The sequence below is a fragment of the Erythrolamprus reginae genome, chromosome 6 (genome assembly GCF_031021105.1).
Source record: "Erythrolamprus reginae isolate rEryReg1 chromosome 6, rEryReg1.hap1, whole genome shotgun sequence".
NCBI classification, from domain to species: Eukaryota; Metazoa; Chordata; class Lepidosauria; order Squamata; family Dipsadidae; genus Erythrolamprus; species Erythrolamprus reginae.
The window spans coordinates 37,872,086-37,895,334 of NC_091955.1; the positions used below are offsets into that span (position 1 = coordinate 37,872,086).

The following is a 23,249-nucleotide window of genomic DNA, read 5'->3' on the forward strand; positions in this document are numbered from 1 at the left end:
TTTCTTTCCCTCCCTCCTTTCTCTCCCTCCCTCCCTTTCTCTCTATCCTTTATAGCTCTCACTCTTTCTTTGTTTCTCTTCCTCCTTCATTCCCTCTTTCTCTCCCTCCTTTTCTCTCTCTTCCCTTTCTCTCCCTCCCTCTTTCTATCCTTTCTATCTCTCACTCTTTCTTTGTTTCTCTTCCTCCATTCCCTCTTTCTCTCCCTCCTTTTCTCTCTTTCCTTTCTCTCCCTCCCTATTCCTCTCCCTCTCTCTTTCTCTCTATCCTTTCACTCTCTCTTTCTTTCTCTCCCTCCTTCATTCCCTCTTTCTCTTTCCCTCCCTTTCTCTCCCTCCCTCCCTCTTTATCTCTATCCTTTATATCTCTCACTCTTTGTTTCTCTTCCTCCTTCATTCCCTCTATCTCCCTCCTTTTCTATTTCTTTCCTTTCCCTCCCTCCCTATTTCTCTCTATCCTTTATACATCTCTCTCTCTTTCTCTCCCTCCTTCATTCCCTCTTTCTCTTTCCCTCCCTCCCTTTCTCTCTCTCCCTCTTTCTCTCTATCCTTTATATCTCTCTCTTTCTTTCTCTCCATCCTTCATTCCCTCTTTCTCATCAAGTTGGCGATGTGGCTGGCGGATTCGCCCCCCCGCACGGACGGACATCAGGCCGGCGGCGTGGCCGGTGGATTCGCCCCCCCACGAACAGACATCGGGCTGGCAGTGTGGCCAGCGGATTCGGGGACCACCTGCACGTACGGACATCGGACTGGCGGCAGGGCTGGCAGATTCCCCCCCTGCACATACGGACATTGGGCTGGCTGCAGGCAGCCAGCTTTGCTGACCGGCGCAGGGCTCAAAGCCGGCTTTCCAGGAAAGCAGCGCGCTTTTCAAACGCGCTGCTTTCCTGCACCTCTTTCCTGGGCGGGGGGGGGAGGCGGCCATGCCGCCAGTTTGATGAGAAAGAGGGAATGAAGGAGGGAGAGAAAGAAAGAGAGCTCCCCCCGCATGGACAGACATCAGGCTGGCAGCAGGGCCGGCGGATTGGCCCCCCCCGCACGGACGGACATCAGGCTGGTGGCGTGGCCGGCGGATTCCCCCCCCCCGCACGGACGGATATCAGGCTGGCGGTGTGGGCGGCGGATTTCCCCCCCCCCTGCACGGACGGATATCAAGCTGGCGGCGGGGCCGGCGGATTCACACACCCCGCAGGAACGGACATCAGGCTGGCGGATTCACCCCACACACACAAACGGACATCGGGCTTGCGGTATGGCTGGCGGATTCATGCCCCCCCGCACGTACGGACATCGGGCTGGCGGCAGGGCCGGCGGATTCCCCCCCGCACATACAGACATCGGGCTGGCGGCGGGCAGCCGGCTTTCCTGACCAGCGCAGGGCTCAAGCCCTGTGCCAGCAGCAAACCCAGCTTCCCGGGAAAGCAGCCCGCTTTTCAAACATGCTGCTTTCCTGCACCTCTTTCCTGGGCAGGGGGGGAGGCGGCCACACCGCCAGCTCAATAAGAAAGAGCGAATGAAGGAGGGAGAGAAAGAAAGAGAGCTCCATGCGCATGGACGGACATCAGGCTGCAGCATGGCTGGCAGATTCATGCCCCCCCGCACGTACAGACATCGGGCTGGCAGCAGGGCCGGCGGATTCACCACCACCCCGCACTGATGGACATCAGGCTGGTGGCGTGGCCGGCGGATTCACCCCCCCACACACGGACGGATATCAGGCTGGCGGCGTGGACGGCGGATTTCCCCCCCCCCGCACGGACGGATATCAAGCTGGCGGCGGGGTCGGCGGATTCACCCCCCCCCACATGAACTGACATCAGGCTGGCGGATTCTCCACACACACACAAACGGACATTGGGCTTGCGGTATGGCTGGCGGATTCATGCCCCCCCACACGTACGGACATCGGGCTGGCGGCAGGGCCGGCGGATTCCCCCACACACATACGGACATTGGGCTGGCGGCGGGCAGCCGGCTTTCCTGACCAGCGCAGGGCTCAAGCCCTGTGCCAGCAGCAAACCCAGCTTCCCGGGAAAGCAGCCCGCTTTTCAAACATGCTGCTTTCCTGCACCTCTTTCCTGGGCAGGGGGGGAGGCGGCCACGCCGCCAGCTCAATGAGAAAGAGCGAATGAAGGAGGGAGAGAAAGAAAGAGCTGCCCCCGCACGGACGGACATCAGGGTGGCGACGTGGCTGGCGGATTCACCCCCCCGCATGGACGGACATCAGGCTGGCGGATTCATGCCCCCCCGCACGTACGGACATCGGGTTGGCGGCAGGGCCGGCAGATTTCCCCCCCAGCATGTACGGACATTGGGCTGGCGGTGGGCAGCCAGCTTTGCTGACCGGCACAGGGCTCAAGCCCTGTGCTGGCCAGCAAAGCCGGCTTTCTGGGAAAGCAGCGCGCTTTTCAAACATGCTGCTTTCCTGCACCTCTTTCCTGGGCAGGGGGGCGATGCGGCCACCTTCTCCCCCCTCCTGCCCAAGAAAGAGGTGCAGGAAATCAGCGCATTTGAAAATCGGGCTGCTTTCCTGGAAAGCCGGTTTTGCTGGTCGGCGTGCCCTCCCCTTGGCTTTGCCTCCCGCCGCCCCTGTGCAGCTCACCTCAGAAGCCTTGACGCTTTGCTGGCCAGCACGGCGGCGGGGGAGGAGGCGGAGTTCAGGGCGGAGTAGGCCCATTCCAGGCCCGTCACTCCCGGCTCCAGGGGGCAGCTCCCTGCGTGGCGGCTGGGGAGGAGGCGAACACCTCCTCTGATGCCGAGTGGAAGCGGAAGGGTGTGGGAGGAGGTGGGCGCGGCCGATGGCAGAGCCCAGGAAGCCGGGGCTTTCTCCCCCACCGACAGCTTGGGAGGGGCGGATCAGCTGTCAGTCGGGGAGAAACCCACTCTGCACCAGCTTGGAAAATTCTGGGCTGTCGTTAAGATTTGCCTGCGCTATAGCGCGCTGCGCACCTTACTGGTCCCGAGAGAGCAAATGAATAGCCAATACAGTTTCCTTTTGCTTTGGTTTATAAAAAATCATACAAGTACAAATCCTAAACCCCTGAGTCTCAACTGAAGTATATTTCTAATTCTTAGTTCTTTCCAGGGTTAGGATTACCAAAAAAGATTTTAAAAGAAAAAAATATTAATGCAGTTTACGCAACTCCTTTGTTCCTTTGTTCTTACAGTGTGATCACGAGTAATCAAGTTCCTGTTAGTAATTTTCCACTCCTGCTGGCTTTAAATTCTTTTAAACTTCTCTATGTTCACCTTATTTCAAAGTCTTTCCTTATAAAATTAATGTTGTGCAATCTGAATTCTATGCTTTTCCATTTTCCTTTTACCTTTTCTTCTTCTCTGTTGATCTTCTCTGGTTGACTTCTTTTTAAAATGTTTCTCCTTCCTTCTGCGTGTGCGCGCTGCTATGGCCGAGAGCCTGCCATCGCTGGGTCTCGGTTGTTCTTTACCAGAGCTGCGGGGTAATCCCCCTCTGTTGGGACTGTGGCGATCATATGTAGAATCTAGTGTTTAAATGTAGCATTTCCTGTCCTGATACTCTCCAGATGTGTTGAATTATAAAGTCTTCATGATTAGAAGATGAGTGCATTAGAGGAAATAGGCCTAGCCAGTTCAGCTTTCAATCTTTATTATGTATATTACAATAATCATAAATAATTTTTTTAGCAATCTATTGCTTATATTATTTTGAACAATTAATTATAAACATTTTTGAGAGTTTCTAACCCATATCTTTTCTTAGTTTTCTAATCAATTTTTTTAACTTTTACTGTTTATGACTGCATTTTGTTTTATTGAATGCAGTCTGTCCTTAATTGGTTTTAAAATGAGCAGTTATACAATAAGTTAAATAAATAAATATTATTTCTCAATGGCAAATATAATGCAAACTATTTTGTGGATCAGGTTTCTCCAACTCTGTTTCCAGACGGGTAAAGCTAAATTTCTCATTAGGCACCAATTGAAAATGATGTTAGTTCTACTTTATCCCTTCAGGAAGATATTACTTTGAGGGCAAGGCCACTGTAAGCAATATATAAGATATAAGCATGCATATTCTCTGATTCCAAAATATTATTCATTGTATAAACTCTTGAGCTAAGAACAATATATCCTTCTAGTATCTGCTTATACCATGGTCTCCAAAGAGAAACTATTCAATAACTCAATTTATGCTGGTAGCAGTCTATATTTCATTATTTAAGGCCTAAAATGGTGCAAGACTTATAATTTCAAATGCATGGAGAAATTAAATTATGTTTTTATTTCATGGAAGCAGAGTAAACATGGATCTTTATTATCATTATTTTCTATTATTCAGCTCCAAATGTGGCCCCTTCTGAGGTTGGAGGAGGAGGTGGAAGCAATAGAGAACTGACAATAACATGGGTGGTAGGTATTATCCAGTATATATATCTATATTGTAGAAGAATGTTAAACTGTCCAGAGTCACTTAGGTGAGATGGTCAATGTAGGCATTAAATAAATGAATGAATAAATAAAAAGAAGTTACATTCTTCCACTGAAATAAATGTGTTTTCTGCTATATATGTATAGATCACTATAGAATGAGGTTATTAAAAATATTACTAAATAATTTGTGAACATATGTGATGAATTTTTGTGTCCATACTTACATTTTTAAAGATTCAAAATTCCTTTTCAAAGTGGTCTTAAAGGCTAAATGAAATAAAATTAGCAAAAGTGATGATGATATTATATATTGAACAAATATTGGACACTTTTTCTTAGGCCAGAACATTAAATAAAATGTACACAAATGTTTAGCAAACAGATTACTTGATAGATGAATGCACACAATATAATGCAGACCAGCTACAATATTGATTGCTATCATATTTTTGGAGTATAAGACACACCTTTTATCCCCAAAAAGAGGGTGAAAACTTGGGTGCATCTTATATGCTGACTGTAGCCCCACCCATCCACCCCCACTTTTTGATCTCTGCTTGCCAGCAATTTACCTCCTCGCAGCAAACAGCAGAAGAGCCTGCTTAGCACAAGCTATCTGCTTCCCAACACTTAGTTGATTGATTGAAGTTGCCAGCAAACCCACCTACTAAAAGGAAAGTAAAACAAAAGCTGCACGGAGGTAAATTGCTGGAGGGATCAGACTGTGCTGAAACTGGCTGTTTGTTTTTGCTGCACAGAGATAAGTCAATAACTATAAATGCCTATGGAATATTCAAATTTATTAGACTTTTTTTAAAGACTGCTGTATTATTAACTTAACAAAATGAAGAAGCTTTTTAAATGCTTGATCTGAAGAGGCCCAGAGCTATTGTATCTTATTTTAAATAGCAGAGACTTTTAAGTAACAGTGTCCTGTTTTATTATTAAGATAAGGCAGCTGAGCTAAACCCTCACTTAATCATGTTTAGAGTAGATCTATTTAAATAATTGGGAGGTGTTAGTGTGATTACATTTAAGAAAACCATCTGGGATTAATATACTGTCATAATGTACATTTCTCCAATTCTTTGCTATTTATATGGGTCAGGCACACATGCACAGAAATACACAGCAAACAGTGTATAACATCTGTGCTGTTTGCTGTTTAGCAAATTGCTGGGAGGTAGAGGCCTTTTTCCTTGTTTTCCTCCCCCAAAACTAAGATGCATCTTATACTTCAATGTGTTTTATACTGTTGTGGTTAGCTCTGGCCCAGCTCCTGCTCCAAGGAATATGCAGGTGGATGTGGGGGAGACATCCACATGCCGCAGGCCTGTTTTTGCTCCCGATGGACTTTGCCGATGAAGCATGAGTGACAGGGAAGAGGGGAGTTTGGCAGACAGCCCAGGAGGAGATCAATCATCTGTATCATCCTTGGATTCTGAACAGGAATTAATGACACATCCACGCATGCGTAGAGTGATGCATAGGAGACAACAACTGAAGGATTATTACAAGAGAAAATGAGGCCACCTGTGGTTGGGTGGGGCTCCAGTAATTAGGGCTGCTGCTATAAATAGCAGCGTGTGGGTTTGCCCATTGTGAAAGAGTATCTGATCGCAGTGCTTCAGGAATTGTGTGTTGCTGTTTTCTGGACTTTGTTTGTTGATTTTTCACGCCTTTGAAACCACAGCAGAGCAATATGTGTGTCTGTGTCTCATTTCGTTGGAAGAAGAAGGGGTGGGAAGTTTCTTCACAGCTGCTAGCTAAGTACTTAATGACTGCTTAAGGGAAATTGTACAGACTACCCGGTTGTTTTGCTTAGTTTATTTTGAATTTTGTGATAAAGAACAAACATGTGTGTCTGAAATTTGTACCCTTGAATTTTCGGGAGGCTCCTACCAGAGAGCCCGGCAGAACAGTATACTCTTTCACCCCAGACACACACTGTTCCAGAATGAAATGTTTTGGATTGTTTGCTTCTCTTTTTTCTGGCATTTATCTGATCATGGCTGCTGGTATGGCAGAAATCCAAGCAGTCTTTGATGCTCTGAAGTTGGAAATCCAAGGGTTGACGCAGATTGTGCTGCAATTACAGAGCCAGGTGGATACATTGTCTCAGCAGCCTGTCATTCCACCAGTACAGCCAGCAGCTCCTGCCCCATAGTCCCTACCAAGGAGGAAATGCTTTGTGGCTCTGCCTGAAAAATTCTGGGGTGACAGACGCATGTTTGCAGCTTTCCTCAGTCAGGTGCAGTTGTTTATTAATGCACAACTGCCCCATTTTCCAAGAAATGCAGAGAAGGTGGCGTTCCTCTGCAGTTTGTTGGCCGCCTCGCTGCTTCCTGGGTGTCTCCATTGCTGGACAGAGATGATCCAATACTGTAGGATTACACCGCCTTTTGTGCCCAGTTGCGCCGGCAGTTTTCGGATCTGGTGTGGGAGCAGACGGCCATGAGTGTTGAAACAGCTGAAACAACGTTCGCGCCCATTGGTGGAATATTTAAGTGACTTTCGTAGCCTCAGTGGACAGGTGCAGTGGAATGAGACCGCCTTGATGGAGGTGTTTCAAGATGGCTTGTCAGAGACTGTGCTTGATGAGCTGGTGCATGAGGCTCTGCCGGGCACCCTGGATGAGCTGGAGCAGCATTGTTTGGCCATTGAGGCTTGGCTGCTGGTGCGAGAGCTGCGCCGGGCTGGGCGGTCCTCCCCCCGCATTTTGGGCATCACGCCAGTGCCTGCTCCATGGTGGGGGGTGTCTGCTATGCCCATGCCGACCCTGGTTCCTGTAACCCGTCGCTTCCTGCCTGCCCTGCCTCCTCGTCTAGCGGATCATGCCCCTGCCGGGGAGCCTATGGACGTGAACTTCGTGCGACCCCATTTGTCTCCGGAGGACAGAGCGCAGCGACATGCGCAAGGCTGGTGCTTTTATTGTGGGGGGCAGGTCATTTCGCAAATGCCTGTCCCTGCAAATGAAGGAGCACGGTTGCTGCCGCGGTGTTGACTGCTCCCAGTCCTCCTGTTGCCACGCCGACTCTTGCAGGACAGCTCCCAGAGTCGTCAACTCATGTTCCCACCATGGTTCCGGATTCCTCGATGGCTGTCCCCATGCCCCTGGTTTCCCTGCTGGAGGTGCAGTCGGGAAACGAGGGCGGCCCGACTTGGTGGTAATGCTAGATCAGGCTGGCATTTCATTGGTTAAGGATTATTTGGCTAACGACCCCGGAACGTATCGTCACCTCATGATTAATGTCAAGGTCCTGGTGGATTGGCGTACTCAATCGATTTCTGCTCTTGCCCTCGTGGATTCGGGAGCCACCATGAATTTCCTGGATGAGGAGTTTGCACAGAGACATTCGTTACCCCTCCGTTGACTGTAGAAACCATTGATGGGCGGGTGTTGTTGTCTGGGCCCATCCATTTTCAGACCTTGCCGGTGCAGATCAGCATAGGGACTCATGTGGAGGCATTACAATTTTATGTCACGCAGGGCCTCCATTTCCCTCTTGCCTTGGGGTTGTCATGGTTACAGGCACATGATCCTAAGGTGGTGTGGTCGCAGAACATCGTCACATTTCCCAGTTTGCAATGTGTAGACCACCATCATCACGTGTGTGCCGCGCAAGGGCCCGTTATACCCGCAGCAGTGTTACCAGAGGGCGTCGCTGAGTTTGCGGATGTCTTTAATGAAAAACAGGTGGACCGCATGCCGCCGCATCACCCTTATGATTTTGCCATAGACTTGTTACCCGATGCCAAGTTGCCGGCTGGTCGTTTGTACTCTATATCAGAACCTTAACTGGTGGCCCTCAAGGAGTTCATAGATAAAAATCTGGTCAAAGTGTTCATCAGGCCATCGACCTCCCCACTGTTGGCGCCCGTCTTGTTTGTGAAAAAAAAGACTGGGGACTTAAGTCTGTGTTGTGATTACCAGCGCCTGAACGCCATTACAGTGCACAATCGCTATCCCAACTGAAGGATTATTACAAGAGAAAATGAGGCCACCTGTGGTTGGGTGGGGCTCCAGTAATTAGGGCTGCTGCTATAAATAGCAGCGTGTGGGTTTGCCCGTTGTGAAAGAGTATCTGATCGCAGTTCTTCAGGAATCCTGTGTTGCTATTTTCTGGACTTTGTTTGTTGATTTTTCACGCCTTTGAAACCAAAGCAGAGCAACGTGTGTGTGTGTGTGTCTCACTTTGTTGGAAGAAGAAGGGGTGTGAAGTTTCTTCACAGCTGCTGGCTAAGTATTTAATGACTGCTTAAGGGAAATTGTACAGACTACCCGGTTGTTTTGGGATGAGTGCTCTTTGCAATACAAAAAGAGTGCTTAGTTTATTTTGAATTTTGTGATAAAGAACATTGTTTTGAATATTCAAACGTGTGTGTCTCTGAAATTTGTACCCTTGAATTTTTGGGAGGCTCCTACCAGAGAGCCCGGCAGAACATATATTCTGAAAAATATGGTAAATAGTATGGTCACATTACAATTTCTCTTGATGAACATTCTTTCTGTCTAGGTCAGTTAGAGTGAGTGAGACAGTGGAAAGTGAGGTGTTGGATGCTTTAAAGAAGGACTTGGTTTTGAGGACTTGATTTTGCCTGTGAGGGAGAGAGATTAAAGGATGATGTGAATCAGCAAATCTGAAGGCAACTCTAAAGGCATTTCTTATTTTATTTGAACCTCACTCTATTTGAACTTTACTCTGTTTGAACTTTACTTAATCAGTGGATTATCCTTGCTATTTTCCAACTTTTTCTACTAAAATACTCTAAGGAACTTGAACTGGGAAAACTGAAAACTGAACAATACAGGATCGTAAATTAGAACCCTCTCCACTACTTTCTTTTCTTTACTTCTTCTTCTACCCAAGAAAAGTAGAGTGATTCTCTAATCTGAAAGGTAACTTTGTATCAAGTAAACAGCTCCTATTCTAAACCTTTGTTACAAAATAATAATACTGAATGATTCTGAACATTGATTATTATTTAATACCTGGACTCTGTGAACTATACAATTTATAGAGGAAGATGTATTTATATCTATATTTATATTCTTCTCTTGCCCTTATGTTTGATAAGAACTGACTTTATTTATAGCTATTATAAGGAAATTATATTCTGATTGATTTATTATTGAATGATTTCTATTGATTACTTTCTAAGATATATACTTCATTACAAATATTAAATATTAACCAAGCACTACCAAGTAATATTAAGTCTTAAGATACCTGCAATGTTTAATGATTTATAGTCTTAATTGATTTAGTCCTTGTCTTTACCCATTTACGAATTTAGAAGATTGTTTGGATTAGAAATTAACATATTTTTTTAAAAAGCATATTATAATTTGGGAAGATTGTGGTAGGGTAGCTCTATATCCATCTTACTCTTCTTTTTAGGAGGAAAAAAACAATCTGGTACAAACTAGATACACTTTATAAGAAATAGACTATATTAGTAATTAAAAATTAAGATATTTATGGTCAATTGGTGTACCCTTTGGAAAGTTTATAAAATGTCAACCTTTACCCAAAGTACCCTAATGAAAGTAACCAAAAAACCCTCCAACCATCCCTTCACCAGTGACACCATCAAGTCAACGTGTGATGGAGATAGCACACACAACCGCCCCAGATTACATTAGCATTACTACAAGATATGATGGTGAAAATGAAACAATCAATTGATAGAAATTACGAAGTGATGAGAGGCAATCTGGGGGAATTGAAGGAAGACATTAAAAGAACTGATGAAAGAGTAGGCAGATTAGATGACACAATTGAGTTAATTCAAGGTACACTAACCAAAAACAAACAAAAAATTAAGGAAACAGGAGAGAAGACTGATACAATGGAAGTGAGATTCAACACAACAGAAAACAGAACCACAAATATTAGCAGAGATCTTAAAGAAGCTATTATTAACCTAGAATTAGAAAAATCAGTGTTCTTTTTACACTTCCAAAATGTTCCAGAAATTAAGGATGAAAACCTCCTTGAAATCATGGCAGTGATTATTGCAGGCATAACAAACTCAACCCCCCAGAGAGCTTTGAGTTAAATTAATGAAATTGGGTTTCAATGAGCTATGCCCGTAAACACAAACATGCGAGAGAGGTACATGTGCACTTCACAAAGAAAATAGTGAGGTATGAGGTTTACAATCTGGCAAGGGAGAATACGGTGACATATATAGAGAAAGAAATAATCATCCTCAAACAAATATCCTGATGCATAAGTCTTACCAACTTCTAACAGCCAGATTAAACAAGCATAGAATACTATTCAGATGGTTAATACCTGAGGATGCTGCAAAGTCCCTGAGGGGAACGATGTCTTCAGAGGGACTTAGAGCAACCCCAGCCATGGGGGGTCACTCACGAATGCGAATCCTAGAAAGAAAACTTGGACACATTTCTCTCCGGGTGAAATGACACAGTATTGAGCTGTGCACGTCCTTTTATTGGGGGAATATGCAAATTGAGAATGATTATACGTACATGTCAAGTGATATACAAACATCCAATAACGTAACTCTAAGATATGACACAACTTCCGAGTCCTTCCTATCTACATATGGCACGTAACTAGTTTCTACTGAGCAAATGTCTCTCATGGCCAATTTCCTGGGACCTTTTGTTGTTTAACCCAGATATCTCCTGTTTACCACAAAGCAAGGTCTTTTATCACAGCCTTCATCCTGTTTACATTCTTGTTATTTGAGGAGAGTTGCTTTGAACCGTTTTATGGCCAGTCACTTCCTAAGCAGATTTCACCAGAAATGCAGACTCACTATGTGACCTTTATGTACAGTCCTGTTCTGGTTAATGAAGTCGGAGTGTATGAGGCATTTATGTCAGAAGTCCAGATATCAAATCCTATCCTAACATTATGCTATGGCAGCTACAAATACCAGAAGGACTTCTCATCACTTTCTGGAAAAAAAACCATAGGATTAACTCCATAGAGGAGGATAGAGAATTATTTAATCTCCACATCAAAGAGATAGAACTAGACCCGAAAGAGGGAGTGGAGAAAGAAGGAGCAAGCTCAGAAGAACACCCATCTCAAACAAAGATGGGCCAGACTCAAGAGATCAAACAACTAGACTAGAGGATGATGGAAGACAAGGCGCTACAACAAGATCTAAAGCAAAGAGAGGAAACTAGAAGAAACCAAGCCAAGATAAATTCAAACAAAGAAATTAACTTAAAAAATATATTACAAACTCATTAAACATAACCCAGTCATTACCTGCCTGCAAGAAACACACATCAAAAATGACCACCACCATCTCTTACAATGTCCAGAGCTGGGTTTATGTTTTGTCAGTTCATCCTCCATTAAAAAAGGATAAATCCCAAACTAATATACAGTGACGAAGAAGGTAGATTTCTTATAATTGAAATGACTATAGGAGAAAGTAAAGTGGAGCTGGGTAAAATAACTGATTCAGTGACTTTCTCAGAGGTGTTACCGGTTTGTGGCCAGGAGGATAAAACAACTTGTATCAGAGAGTTTAATGTGTGGTTAAGGCAGTGGTGTAAAGCTGAAGGTTTTGGCTATGTAAGTCATGATGTCAGTAGGTGGTCTAATAGGGAGTTGTTTAAGAGGGATGGTTTGCATCCATCATACAGAGGTACCCAGGTGCTCGGTGAGGAATTCAGAACTTTTTTGGACAGGCATTTAAACTAGGTAAAGGGGACAGAGATGTAACTGATGTGGATGATTTCTGTCCCCGACCAATGAGGATAAATCAGTTTCTGGAAGCTTATGAAAAGGGAGCTGTAAATAGAATAGATGTAGTTGTTGATGATAAGGGGCAAAGTAATAATGAAAATAATGTTCTTCGGGTAATGTGCACGAATGCTCGAAGCTTGAGCAACAAGCTCTGTGAGTTAATGGCCATAATATCTAGAGATAATTTGGATCTGGTTGCCATAACTGAGACATGGTTTAAGGATTCTAATGAATGGGAAATATCCATACCAGGATATACACTGTATAGGAAGGATAGAATAGAGAGAAAGGGAGGTGGAGTAGCCATTTATGTTAAAGAAAGTCTAAAAACAACACTAATTCAAAATACGTGTAAAGATCTGGAGAGTCTCTGGATTTGCATGCAAAATAAAGACGGTTCTGTCATTAGAATTGGGGTGATCTATAGGCCTCCAGGGCAATCTGAGGAATATGACAACAAGATGGTGGATGAAATTACCCAAATGGCAGTAAAGGGAAATATTGTGGTTATGGGTGATTTCAACATGCCTGATGTTGACTGGAATATCCCCAGTGCCCTTACATGCAAAAGTAAGAATATAGTAGAGGCCTTTACAGGAGCAGCTCTGGCACAGCTGGTTAAGACACCAACTAGAGAGGAGAAGATTCTAGATTTAGTTTTTACAAATGGGAATTGGGTTTCAGAGGTCAAGGTGGGAGAAAATTTAGGTTGCAGTGACCATCTATGTTTGTGGTTTGATGTAAAAACTGATTGTGAGCAATCCTATACTGCAATCAAAGTATTGGATTTCAGAAAAACAAATTTTAATGCAATGGGGGAATATTTAAATAATGAATTAAAGGGGAGGGATAAAATGGCAGGAGCAAGCACCCAGTGGGCTGTATTAAAAAAGGCCATCTTAAAAGCCACAGGACTGTATGTAAGGCAAATAACTAAAGGTAAAAGGAAGAAGAAACCGCTATGGTTTAGCAATGATGTAAGGGCTATAGTCAATGAAAAAAAGGCTGCCTATAGGAGGTATAAAGAGTCTGGAAGTATAGCTGAAAGAGAGGTGTATAAAATGAGACAGAAGGAGGCGAAACAGATAATACATGCTGCTAAAGCCTCAAAAGAGGAAGAAATTGCCAAATCTGTAAAGAAGGGGGATAAAACCTTCTTCAGATATATTAGTGATAGGAAGAAGAAAAACTGCAGCATCACAAAGCTTAGTACCGGGAATAATACATGCATTGATGGGAATAAGGAGATCGCTGTCCATTTCAATAGCTACTTCTGTTCAGTTTTCTCAAAAGACACCTTACAAAATAATACTATAGAGGGATATAGCATTGCTTCCAGCTGTACGGATTCAGCTCCAGTGATCTTAGAAGCCGATGTCTTAGAAGAACTTGAACGATTAAAGATAAATAAGGCAATGGGTCCAGATGGCATCCACCCCAGAGTTCTTAAAGAACTCAGATCTGTCATTGCTACCCCCCTGACTGATTTGTTTAACCAATCCCTGTTAACAGGAGATGTTCCTGAGGATTGGAGAATGGCCAGTGTTGTGCCTATCCACAAGAAGGGCAGTAGAGAAGAAGCTGGTAACTACAGGCCAGTTAGCTTGACATCAGTTATAGTTAAAATGATGGAGACTCTACTCAAAAAGAGGATAAATCAGCACCTAAAAAACAATAACTTATTGGACCCAAATCAGCATGGCTTTACTGAAGGCAAATCATGTCAGACTAATCTCATTGATTTCTTTGAATATGTCACAAAGGTGTTGGATCAAGGTGGTGCGGTGGATATTGCCTATCTGGGACTTCAGCAAAGCCTTTGATATGGTAAATAGTAAATAAGATAAATAGATAAATTAGTAAAGATTGGACTTAATCCCTGGATAGTTCAGTGGATTTCAATCTGGCTGAAGCATAGACATCAGAGAGTTATTGTTAATGGCGAGTATTCTGAGCAGAGACAGATTACAAGCGGTGTGCCACAAGGGTCTGTTCTGGGTCCTATTCTTTTTAATATGTTTGTGAGTGACATAGGGGAAGGTTTGGTAGGGAAGGTTTGCCTATTTGCCGATGACTCTAAAGTGTGCAATAGAGTTGATATTCCTGGAGGGGTCTGTAATATGGTAAATGATTTAGCTTTACTAGATAAATGGTCAAAGCAATGGAAACTTCAGTTTAATGTTTCCAAATGTAAAATAATGCACTTGGGGAAAAGGAATCCTCAATCTGAGTATTGCATTGGCAGTTCTGTGTTAGCAAAAACTTCAGAAGAGAAGGATTGGCTGCATAGCTAGAGGTATAACAAGCAGGAAGAGGGAGATTGTGATCCCCTTGTATAGAGCGCTGGTGAGACCACATTTGGAATACTGTGTTCAGTTCTGGAGACCTCACCTACAAAAAGATATTGACAAAATTGAACGGGTCCAAAGACGGGCTACAAGAATGGTGGAAGGTCTTAAGCATAAAATGTATCAGGAAAGACTTAATGAACTCAATCTGTATAGTCTGGAGGACAGAAGGAAAAGGGGGGACATGATCGAAACATTTAAATATCTTAAAGGGTTAAATAAGGTTCAGGAGGGAAGTGTTTTTAATAGGAAAGTGAACACAAGAACAAGGGGACACAATCTGAAGTTAGTTGGGGGAAAGATCAAAAGCAACGTGAGGAAATATTATTTCACTGAAAGAGTAGTAGATCCTTGGAACAAACTTCCAGCAGACGTGGTTGGTAAATCCACAGTAACTGAATTTAAACATGCCTGGGATAAACATATATCCATCCTAAGATAAAACACAGGAAATAGTATAAGGGCAGAGTAGATGGACCATGAGGTCTTTTTCTGCCATCAGTCTTCTATGTTTCTATGTTTCTATCAACCTTTTAGCCAGTGGTTCAATTACAGAATTTTTTATTCTCTTGCGGGGTGCCATCCTCTCGTAGTAGTATGGATGAAAAAACTACCTGTACACCTATATCTTTGATTTTGTTGCACAGTTGGTCATAGTCCCTCATTGTTTTTAGGTCTTTTCCTCTATCATTTGTTCCCACATGGAATACTAATAGTGGGTAGTAGTTGGTGGGTTTTATTATCTTGGTTACTTTTTCTATTATGTCAGAAAGTTTGGCTCCAGGGAGGCAGCATGCCTCTCTGGATTGATTGTTCGGTCCGCAGATGACAGGTTCAGTTCCCCTGAGAATTGAGTCCCCTATTATAAGCACTCTTTTTTCCCCCCTTTGGCTGGGGTTGTTTGTGGAGTCCTGTTTTGTTGTGGTGTCTGGTAGTGCTGTTTTATTGAGGATTTATTTTATTTATTGTATTTATTATATTGGATTTGTATGCTGCCCCTCTCCGAGGACTCAGGGCAGCTCACAGCATATATAAAAAACAGAACAATAATGTAATCCAATTAAAAGAAAAGATTAACCAAAAAATTAACTTATTAACCAAACATTCAGCAATCATACTTAAGGCATTCAGTGGTCAGGGGAAGATCTAAAAGTTCCAAGCCTGGCGGCAAAGATGAGTTTTTAAGCTCTTTCGGAAGGCAAGGAGGGAGGGGGCAGTGTGAATCTCTGGGGGGAGTTGATTCCAGAGGGCTCCCACACAGAAGGCTCTACCCCTAGGTCCCACCAATCGACATTGTTTGGTCGACGGGACCCTAAGGAGGTCAACTCTGTGGGACCTCACCGATCGCTGGGATTCGTGCGGCAGAAGGTGGTCTCAGAGATAATCTGGTCCTCTTCCATGTAGGGCTTTATAGGTCATAACCAATACTTTGAATTGTGCCCGGAAACTGATCGGTAGCCAATGCAGTCCGCGGAGTGATGGTGAGATGTGGGCATTTCTTGGAAGGCCCAAGACAGTTGAAGTTTCCGAACACTCTTCAAAGGTAGCCCCATGTAGAGAGCATTGCAGTAGTTGAACCTCGAGGTGATAAGGGCATGAGTGACCGTGAGCAAAGACTCCCTGTCCAAATAGGGCCGCAACTGGTGCACCAGGCGAACCCGGGCAAACGCCCCCCTCGCCACAGCTGAAAGATGGTGTTCTAAAGTTAGCTGTGGATCGAGGAGGACGCCCAAGTTGTGAACCCTCTCTGAGGGAGTCAATAATTCCCCCCCCCCCGGGTGATGGACGGACACGTGGATGTGTCCTTGGAAGGCAGTACCCACAGCCACTCCGTCTTGTCTGGATTGAGTCTGAGCCTGTTGGCACCCATCCAGATCCTGACAGCTTCCAGACACTGGCTCATCACTCCCACTGCTTTGCTGAGTGAACATGGGGTGGAGATGTACAGCTGGGTGTCTTCAGCGTACTGATGGTAACTCACCCCATGCCCTTGAATGATCTCACCCAGAGGTTTCATGTATATATTAAACAGCAGAGGGGAGAGAACCAAGTCCTGAGGAACCCCACAAGGTAGGGACCTAGGAGATTACCTCTGCCCCCCCACTAACACCGACTGAGACTGACCAGAGAGGTAGGAGGAGAACCACCGTAAAGCGGTGTCTCCCACTCCCAACCCCTCCAATCGGCGCAGAAGGATACCATGATCGATGGTATCGAAAGCCACTGAGAGGTCAAGAAGCACCAGGACAGAGGTTAAACCCCTGTCCCGGGCCCACCAGAGATCATCCATCAGCGTGACCAAAGCAGTTTCCATGTTGTAGCCAGGTCTGAATCCTGACTGTCGAGGGTTTAGATAATCGGCTTCTTCCAAGGACTACTGGAGTTGGAGCGACACCACCTTCTCAACAACCTTCCCCATAAAAGGAAGGTTGGAGACAGGACGATAGTTATTAAATATGGTTGGGTCCAGGGAAGGCTTCTTGAGGAGAGGGCGCACAAGTGCCTCCTTGTACAGAGCCGGAAAGGACCCCTCCCTCAGAGAAGCATTGGTAATCTCCTGGACCCAGCTCCATGTCACCTCCTTGCTGTCTGAGACCAGCCAGGAGGTACACGGGTCCAACAAGCAGGTAGTGGAACTCACAGCTCCAATGGCCTTGTCCACTTCATCAAATATCACCAGGTCAAACTTGCTCCAAACAAATGGATTAAGATGGGCCCCTGTCACCTCGACTGACTCGTTGTCAGTCGACTCTGTACTCCAATTGGAGTTAAGGTCAGTCTGGATCTTAGCAATTTTGTCTGCGAAAAATTTATTAAAAGCCTCGGCACTACCCTGCAAGGGTTCCCCAACTCCCCCCTGATTAAGAAGGGAGCAAGTCACTCTAAACAGGGCGGCCGGGCGAGATTCCGCAGATGCAATCAGGCCGACATTGTATGCACACCTTCTCGACCTGATTGCCACTTTGTAAATCTCAATATGAACTTTTACAAGTGTTCAGTCAGATTCGGATCTGGTCTTCCTCCAGCTATTCTCTAGAGTTCTCTTTTGGCGTTTCATTCCCTGGAGCTTCTCAGTAAACCAAGGAGACCTCCAGGGTCTGTTGCCAGAGAGAAGTTGCAAAGGCGCAATTCGGTCTAGAGCCTCCGTCACAGCCATATTCCAGGCTGCAGCAAGCGACTCCACCAAACTGTGGACAAGTGAATCCGGCAAAACCCAAAGTGCCCTTTGAAAACCTTCTGGATCCATCAGGCGTCTGGGGCGGAACCTCCTAATCGGTTCCGTCTCCCTGCGGGGAAGGTTTGGAGCCTTAAAATCAAGCCGCAGTAGAAAATGATCTCACCATGACAATGGCAACGTTTCCAAGTCCCTTAATATCAGATCATTACTCAACTGTCCCGAGAGGAAAACCATGTCGAGAGTGTGTCTCCTCTCATGGGTTGGGCCCTAAACTACTTGGGTCAGGTCCATGGTTGCCATGGTGGCCATGAACTCCTGCGCCAACCCTGAGGGTTCACCGAGTGACGGCAGGTTAAAATCCCCCAAGACAATAAGTCTTGGGGACTCCACCACCAACCCGGCTACCTCCTCGAGCAGCGCAGGCAGGGCTGTTGACATGCAGCTGAGAGGCAGGTACGTGAGCAACAAGTCCATCTGTACCCCTAAGTCCAACCTCATAAGAAGGGACTCACAACTCACAAGGTCTTCTTGGCTTGAATTAAAAGAAGAGGAAGTTAACCTGTAATGGTGGGAATACTTACGGATAAAATCAAGATTAGACAAAGATAGGAGAGTGGGGGAATATTGAAATGAAAGTAGCACTAGATAAAATACTACTAGGCCCAGAAGAGTAACTGATTAAAAAACTCTATTGTTATATACTAAATTTTAAAATGGAAATGAAAGAAAATATGATTAAATGGGCACTGGATTTTGGATATTCAATTAATTTAAATGAATGGCAACAGATGTGGAGTAGAAATAAAAAGTTAACATTAGCTATGGCACATAAAGAAAATTGGTACAAGATGTATTACACATGGCATATGACTCCCACAAAATTAGCAAAAATAGATTAAAAAAACATTCACCTAGATGTTGGAGGTGTAAAAAGGAATTCGGATCATATTATCACATGTGGTGGAGCTGTGAAAAAATTAAGAGATATTGGGGAACAATTCAGCTATGGTTAGAAGACAAATTAGAGAGAAAAGTAGAAAAGAAGCCTGAATTATTTTTACTAGGTATAGCCCGCAAACACTTTGATAAAGATCAATTGTATTTAATTTACCACAACATAACAGCTGCAAGGATAGTGATCGCACAAAACTGGAAAAATGAAATCATACCCATGGAAGAAGATACTATTGAAAAAATAATATCATGTGCGGAAAAAGACAATCTTACTAAAAAAATAAAAAATAGACACAAGGAAGAATTTATTAACTGCTGGGATAAATTTTATAATTGGATTGGGAAAAGAGAAAAAAAGAGAGAGCTAATAAGTAACAAGAAACTTGGAAAGTAAAGGCCAGAGTTTTGGATGTAAAAGGGAATTTTAAAAAAAGGTATACCTGATTAAGATCATTGCTAGGATTTGGTGTATAATATAAATATGACTTGCGTTAATGTGAAAGAAACACTGTTAGAATTGTAATGCAGGTCACGTCACAAATTGTCCAATTTTTTAATGTTTTGTTTTTCTTGTTGTATGTGTTTGTTTATAAATAAAATTTATTTTAATAAAAAGTGAAAATAATAATAATAATAATAATAATAATAATAATAATAATAATAATAATAATAATACAAAATTTACTAATTATATAAGTCAGGTAATTAATATCAGCATTCATTCTATTATTATGTTGTTATCTTTGTTATAGTATTTTAAATCAGTTAATTATTTATAATTTCACATAGTAAACATTCACTTTTACCTTTAAACAAATATTTTGTGTGGAGCTAACTTATTTATTTATTTATTGGACTTATATGCCGCCCCTCTCCATGGACTCGGGGCGGCTTACATTTCAATAAAAAATACAATATACAAAACACTTCTAATCCAATTCATAGAAATAATTAATTTAAAAATTATCTTAAAAAACTGAACATTTAAAAATCAAACATTCATATGCATATTATCACATCCTACACATTCACTGGGCAGAGGCTGGGATCTAGTGGCCCCAAGCCTGATGGAATAAGTGCGTTTTCAGATTCTTATGAAAGGCAAGGTATTTAAGTTTTTACAGAAGGCAAGGAGGGTTGGGGCAGTGCGAATCTCTGGGGGAAGTTGATTCCCAAGGGCAGGAGCCCCTACAGAGAAGGCTCTTCCTCTAGGTGCCACCAAATAACATGGTCCAGTTGATGGGACCTAGAGAAGACCAACACTGTGGGACCTAACCGGAGGCTGGGATTCATGCGGCAGAAGGCGGTCCTGCAAGTAATCTGGTCCTATGCCATGTAGGACTTTATAAGTCATAACCAATACTTTGAATTGGGTCTGGAAACCAATTGGCAGCCAGGGCAGTCCGCAGAGTGCTGGAGAAGTGTGGGCATACCTTGGCAGGCCCTGACAGCTCGCACGACTGCATTCTGCACAATTTGTAGTTTCTGAACACTTTTCAAAGGTAGCCCCACGTAGAGAGCATTGCAGTAGTCGAATCTCAAGGTGACCGAGGGAGCAGAGACCCGGTGAACCTGGGCAAACACCCTGCTTGCCAAAGCCAAGAGATCATGGTCTAAAGTCAACTGTGGATCAAGGAGGACGCTCAATTTGTGGACCCTCTCTGAGGGGGTCAAAAGATCCCTCCCCAGGGTGATGGACAGACAGATGGAAGTGTCTTTGGCAGGAAAACCCACAGCCACTCTGTCTTGTCGGGATTGAGCTTGAGCCTGTTGGCATCCATCCAGACCCTAACAGCCTCCAGACACCGGCACATTACTTTCACTGCTTCATTGATTGGACAAGGGGTGGAGATATATAACTTGAGTGTCATCAGCATACTGATGACAGTTCACCCCGTGCCCATGGATGATCTTGCCCAGCAGTTTCATGTAGATATTGAACAGCAGGGGGGGAGAGGACCAACCCCTGAGGGACTCGACAAGGGAGAGACCTAAGAACCAGCCTCTGAGCCCCCACCAACACCAACTATGACCAACCAGAGAGTTAGGAGGAGAGCCACAGTAAAACGGTGCCTCCCACTCCCAACCCCTACAGTAGGCACAGAAGGATATCATGGTCAATGGTATCGAAAGCTGCTGAGAGGTCAAGGAGCATCAGGATAGAGGATAAACCCCTATCTCAGGCCTGCCAGAGATAATCCATCGGCACGACCAAAGCAGTTTCCATGCTATAGCCAGGCCTGAATCCTGACTGCTGAGGGCATACATAAACGGCTTCATCCAAGGACCACTGGAGCTGGAGTAACACCACATTCTCAACAACCTTCCCCATAAAGGGAAGGTTGCAGACTGCATGATAGTTACTAAAAACAGCTGGGCTCAGGGAAGGCTTCTAGAGGAGGAGGCACATGAGTGCCTCCTTGTAAGGAGCCAGGAAGGATCCCCCCTCAATGAAGCATTGGTAATCTCCAGGACCCAGCTTTGTGTCACCTCCCTGTTGGCCGAAACCAACCAGGAGGGACATGGGTCCAGTAAACAGGTGGCAGAACTCACAGCTCCAATGGCCTTGCCCACTTCATCAGGTGTCACCAGGTCAAACTCCTCCCAGATAGGTGGACTAAGATGGGCCCTTATCACCTTGACTAACTCGTTGTCAGCTGACAGTGCATTCCAATTAGAATCGAGGTCCATCTGGATCTGAGTGATTTTATCTGCAAACAATGTATTAAAGTCGTCAGCACTACCCTGCAAGGGTTCGTCAACTGCCCCCTGGTTAAGGAGGGAATGAGTCACCCTAAAAAGGGCAGCTGGGAGGGATTCCGCAGATGCAATCAGGGTGACATTATACACACATCTTGTCATCCTGATCGCCAATTTGTAAATCTCCATATGAGCTTTTACAAGTGTTCGGTCAGATTCGGATTTACTTTTCCTCCAGTGCTTCTCTAGACATCTCTTGTGGCATTTCATCCCCCAGAGTTCCTCAGTAAACCAAGGAGCTCTCCAGGGTCTGCTGCTACAGAGAGGTCGCAAAGGCACAATTCGGTCAAGAACCTCTGCTGCAGCTGTATTCCAGGCAGCAGCATGCGACTCTGCCGAACCGTGTACAAGCGAATCCGGCAGAACCCCAAGTGCCTTCTGAAAACCCTCTGGGTCCATCAGGCATCTGGGGTGGAACCTGCTAATTGGTTCTGCCTCCCTGCGGGGAAGGATTGCCGCCTTAAAATCCAGCTGTAGCAGGAAATGATTTGACCATGACAAAGGCAAGGTATCTAAGCACCTTCATTTCAGATCATCACTCAACTGCTCTGAGTGGAATGCCATATTGGGAGCATGCCCCACTTGTGAGTCGGACTCTGAACTACTTGGGTCAGGTCTATGGTTGCCATGGTGGCCATGAACTCCTGTGCCAACACACTCGCCAAGTCTGGGGAACTCCACCACCAACCCGGCTACCTCCTTGAGCAGCGCAAGCAGGGCTGTTGACACATAGCTGAGAGGCAGGTACGTGAGTAACAAGCCCACCTGTACCCCTAGATCCAACTTCACAAAAAGAGACTCACAACCTGATATCTCAGGAGCAGCAAGTCCGTGTAGGCCGTTGGTTTTCTTGGCTATGATAGCCACTCCTCCCCCCCCTTCCCTGGGGTTGCGGCTGGTGCCACACCTGAAATCCGGCTGGACACATTTCAGAGAGAGGAACCCCTCCCTCTGAGCCCAGGCAGGTCTCAGTCACACATGCCAGGTCAGCCTCCTTCTCCAGGAGGAGATCCTGGATAAGGGAAGCTTTATTTACATTTTTAATGTCTTCTTCTTTTTTCTTATTACTATTCTCAATGTAGTCATAGTTTTCAAGATAACAGTCATATTAGTATTCATAATGTTGTTCAAAGTATTCATTAACAGAGTCATTGAGTTTCATTTCAGTTCCAATCATCTTTTCTTCTTCCTCCTTATATGTCTTGATGTTCAGTCTTCCAATTTTGTCTTTTCCATTTTCCCCTTAAAAAATAAGTCCAACTCTCCAAAAAATTCTCCTCAATTTATTTATCTTAACTTTTACTTATATCTCTACCAGGTCTGTTAAAGCAAAAGTTCACAATCCTTGGCATTTAGTTTCCATTCATTTTAAATTTCTACTCTATAGTCTCCATTTCCTACGTTAGCTGCTCCTTGATTTCTGGTCTCTTTCTTTTCCCCTTTAAACTATTAAAATACTTTGCTAGTGATTATTTCGGCCAGATCACTTATCAGCTTTTACTTCTTGATCTCCTTCTTCGTCTCTCCTGCACATTTCTTTAAATTCTCTTCCCAGATGACTTCCAAGTTCAAAGACAAACAATCCATGCGTTTTGTAGCTGTCACAGCTAGCTTTTTGAACCAATTTTTGCTGCCACTGGTCGAGGGCTCTAAATTGGCTCTGTGGGGTATGCGTTTCTGTCCTGGGTCCGATAGAACCAGGTCCCCCAAATGACAGGGATTTGGAGTTCCCCTGCAGAGCACCATGCCTCTCTCCTCCTGCAATCATTCTTGATATGTTTTAGTTGCTCTTCTTTACACTGTTTCCAAAATCTCAACATATTTTTTGTAATGTAGTGATGCACGGGATGCACTATT

At 44.5% G+C, this 23,249-nt stretch overlaps 1 protein-coding gene across 3 annotated transcripts in view; it reads left to right on the plus strand.

Annotated features, from left to right (window-relative positions):
• The window catches only part of CNTN1 (contactin 1), a 760,044-nt gene that overhangs the window by 699,717 nt on the left and 37,078 nt on the right, over positions 1-23,249 (plus strand). For all 3 annotated transcript variants that reach the window (XM_070755541.1, XM_070755542.1, XM_070755543.1), the window contains one exon: positions 4,319-4,389. In XM_070755541.1, the coding sequence (XP_070611642.1) occupies positions 4,319-4,389 (71 nt within the window). The remainder of the gene's footprint in view (positions 1-4,318; positions 4,390-23,249) is intronic.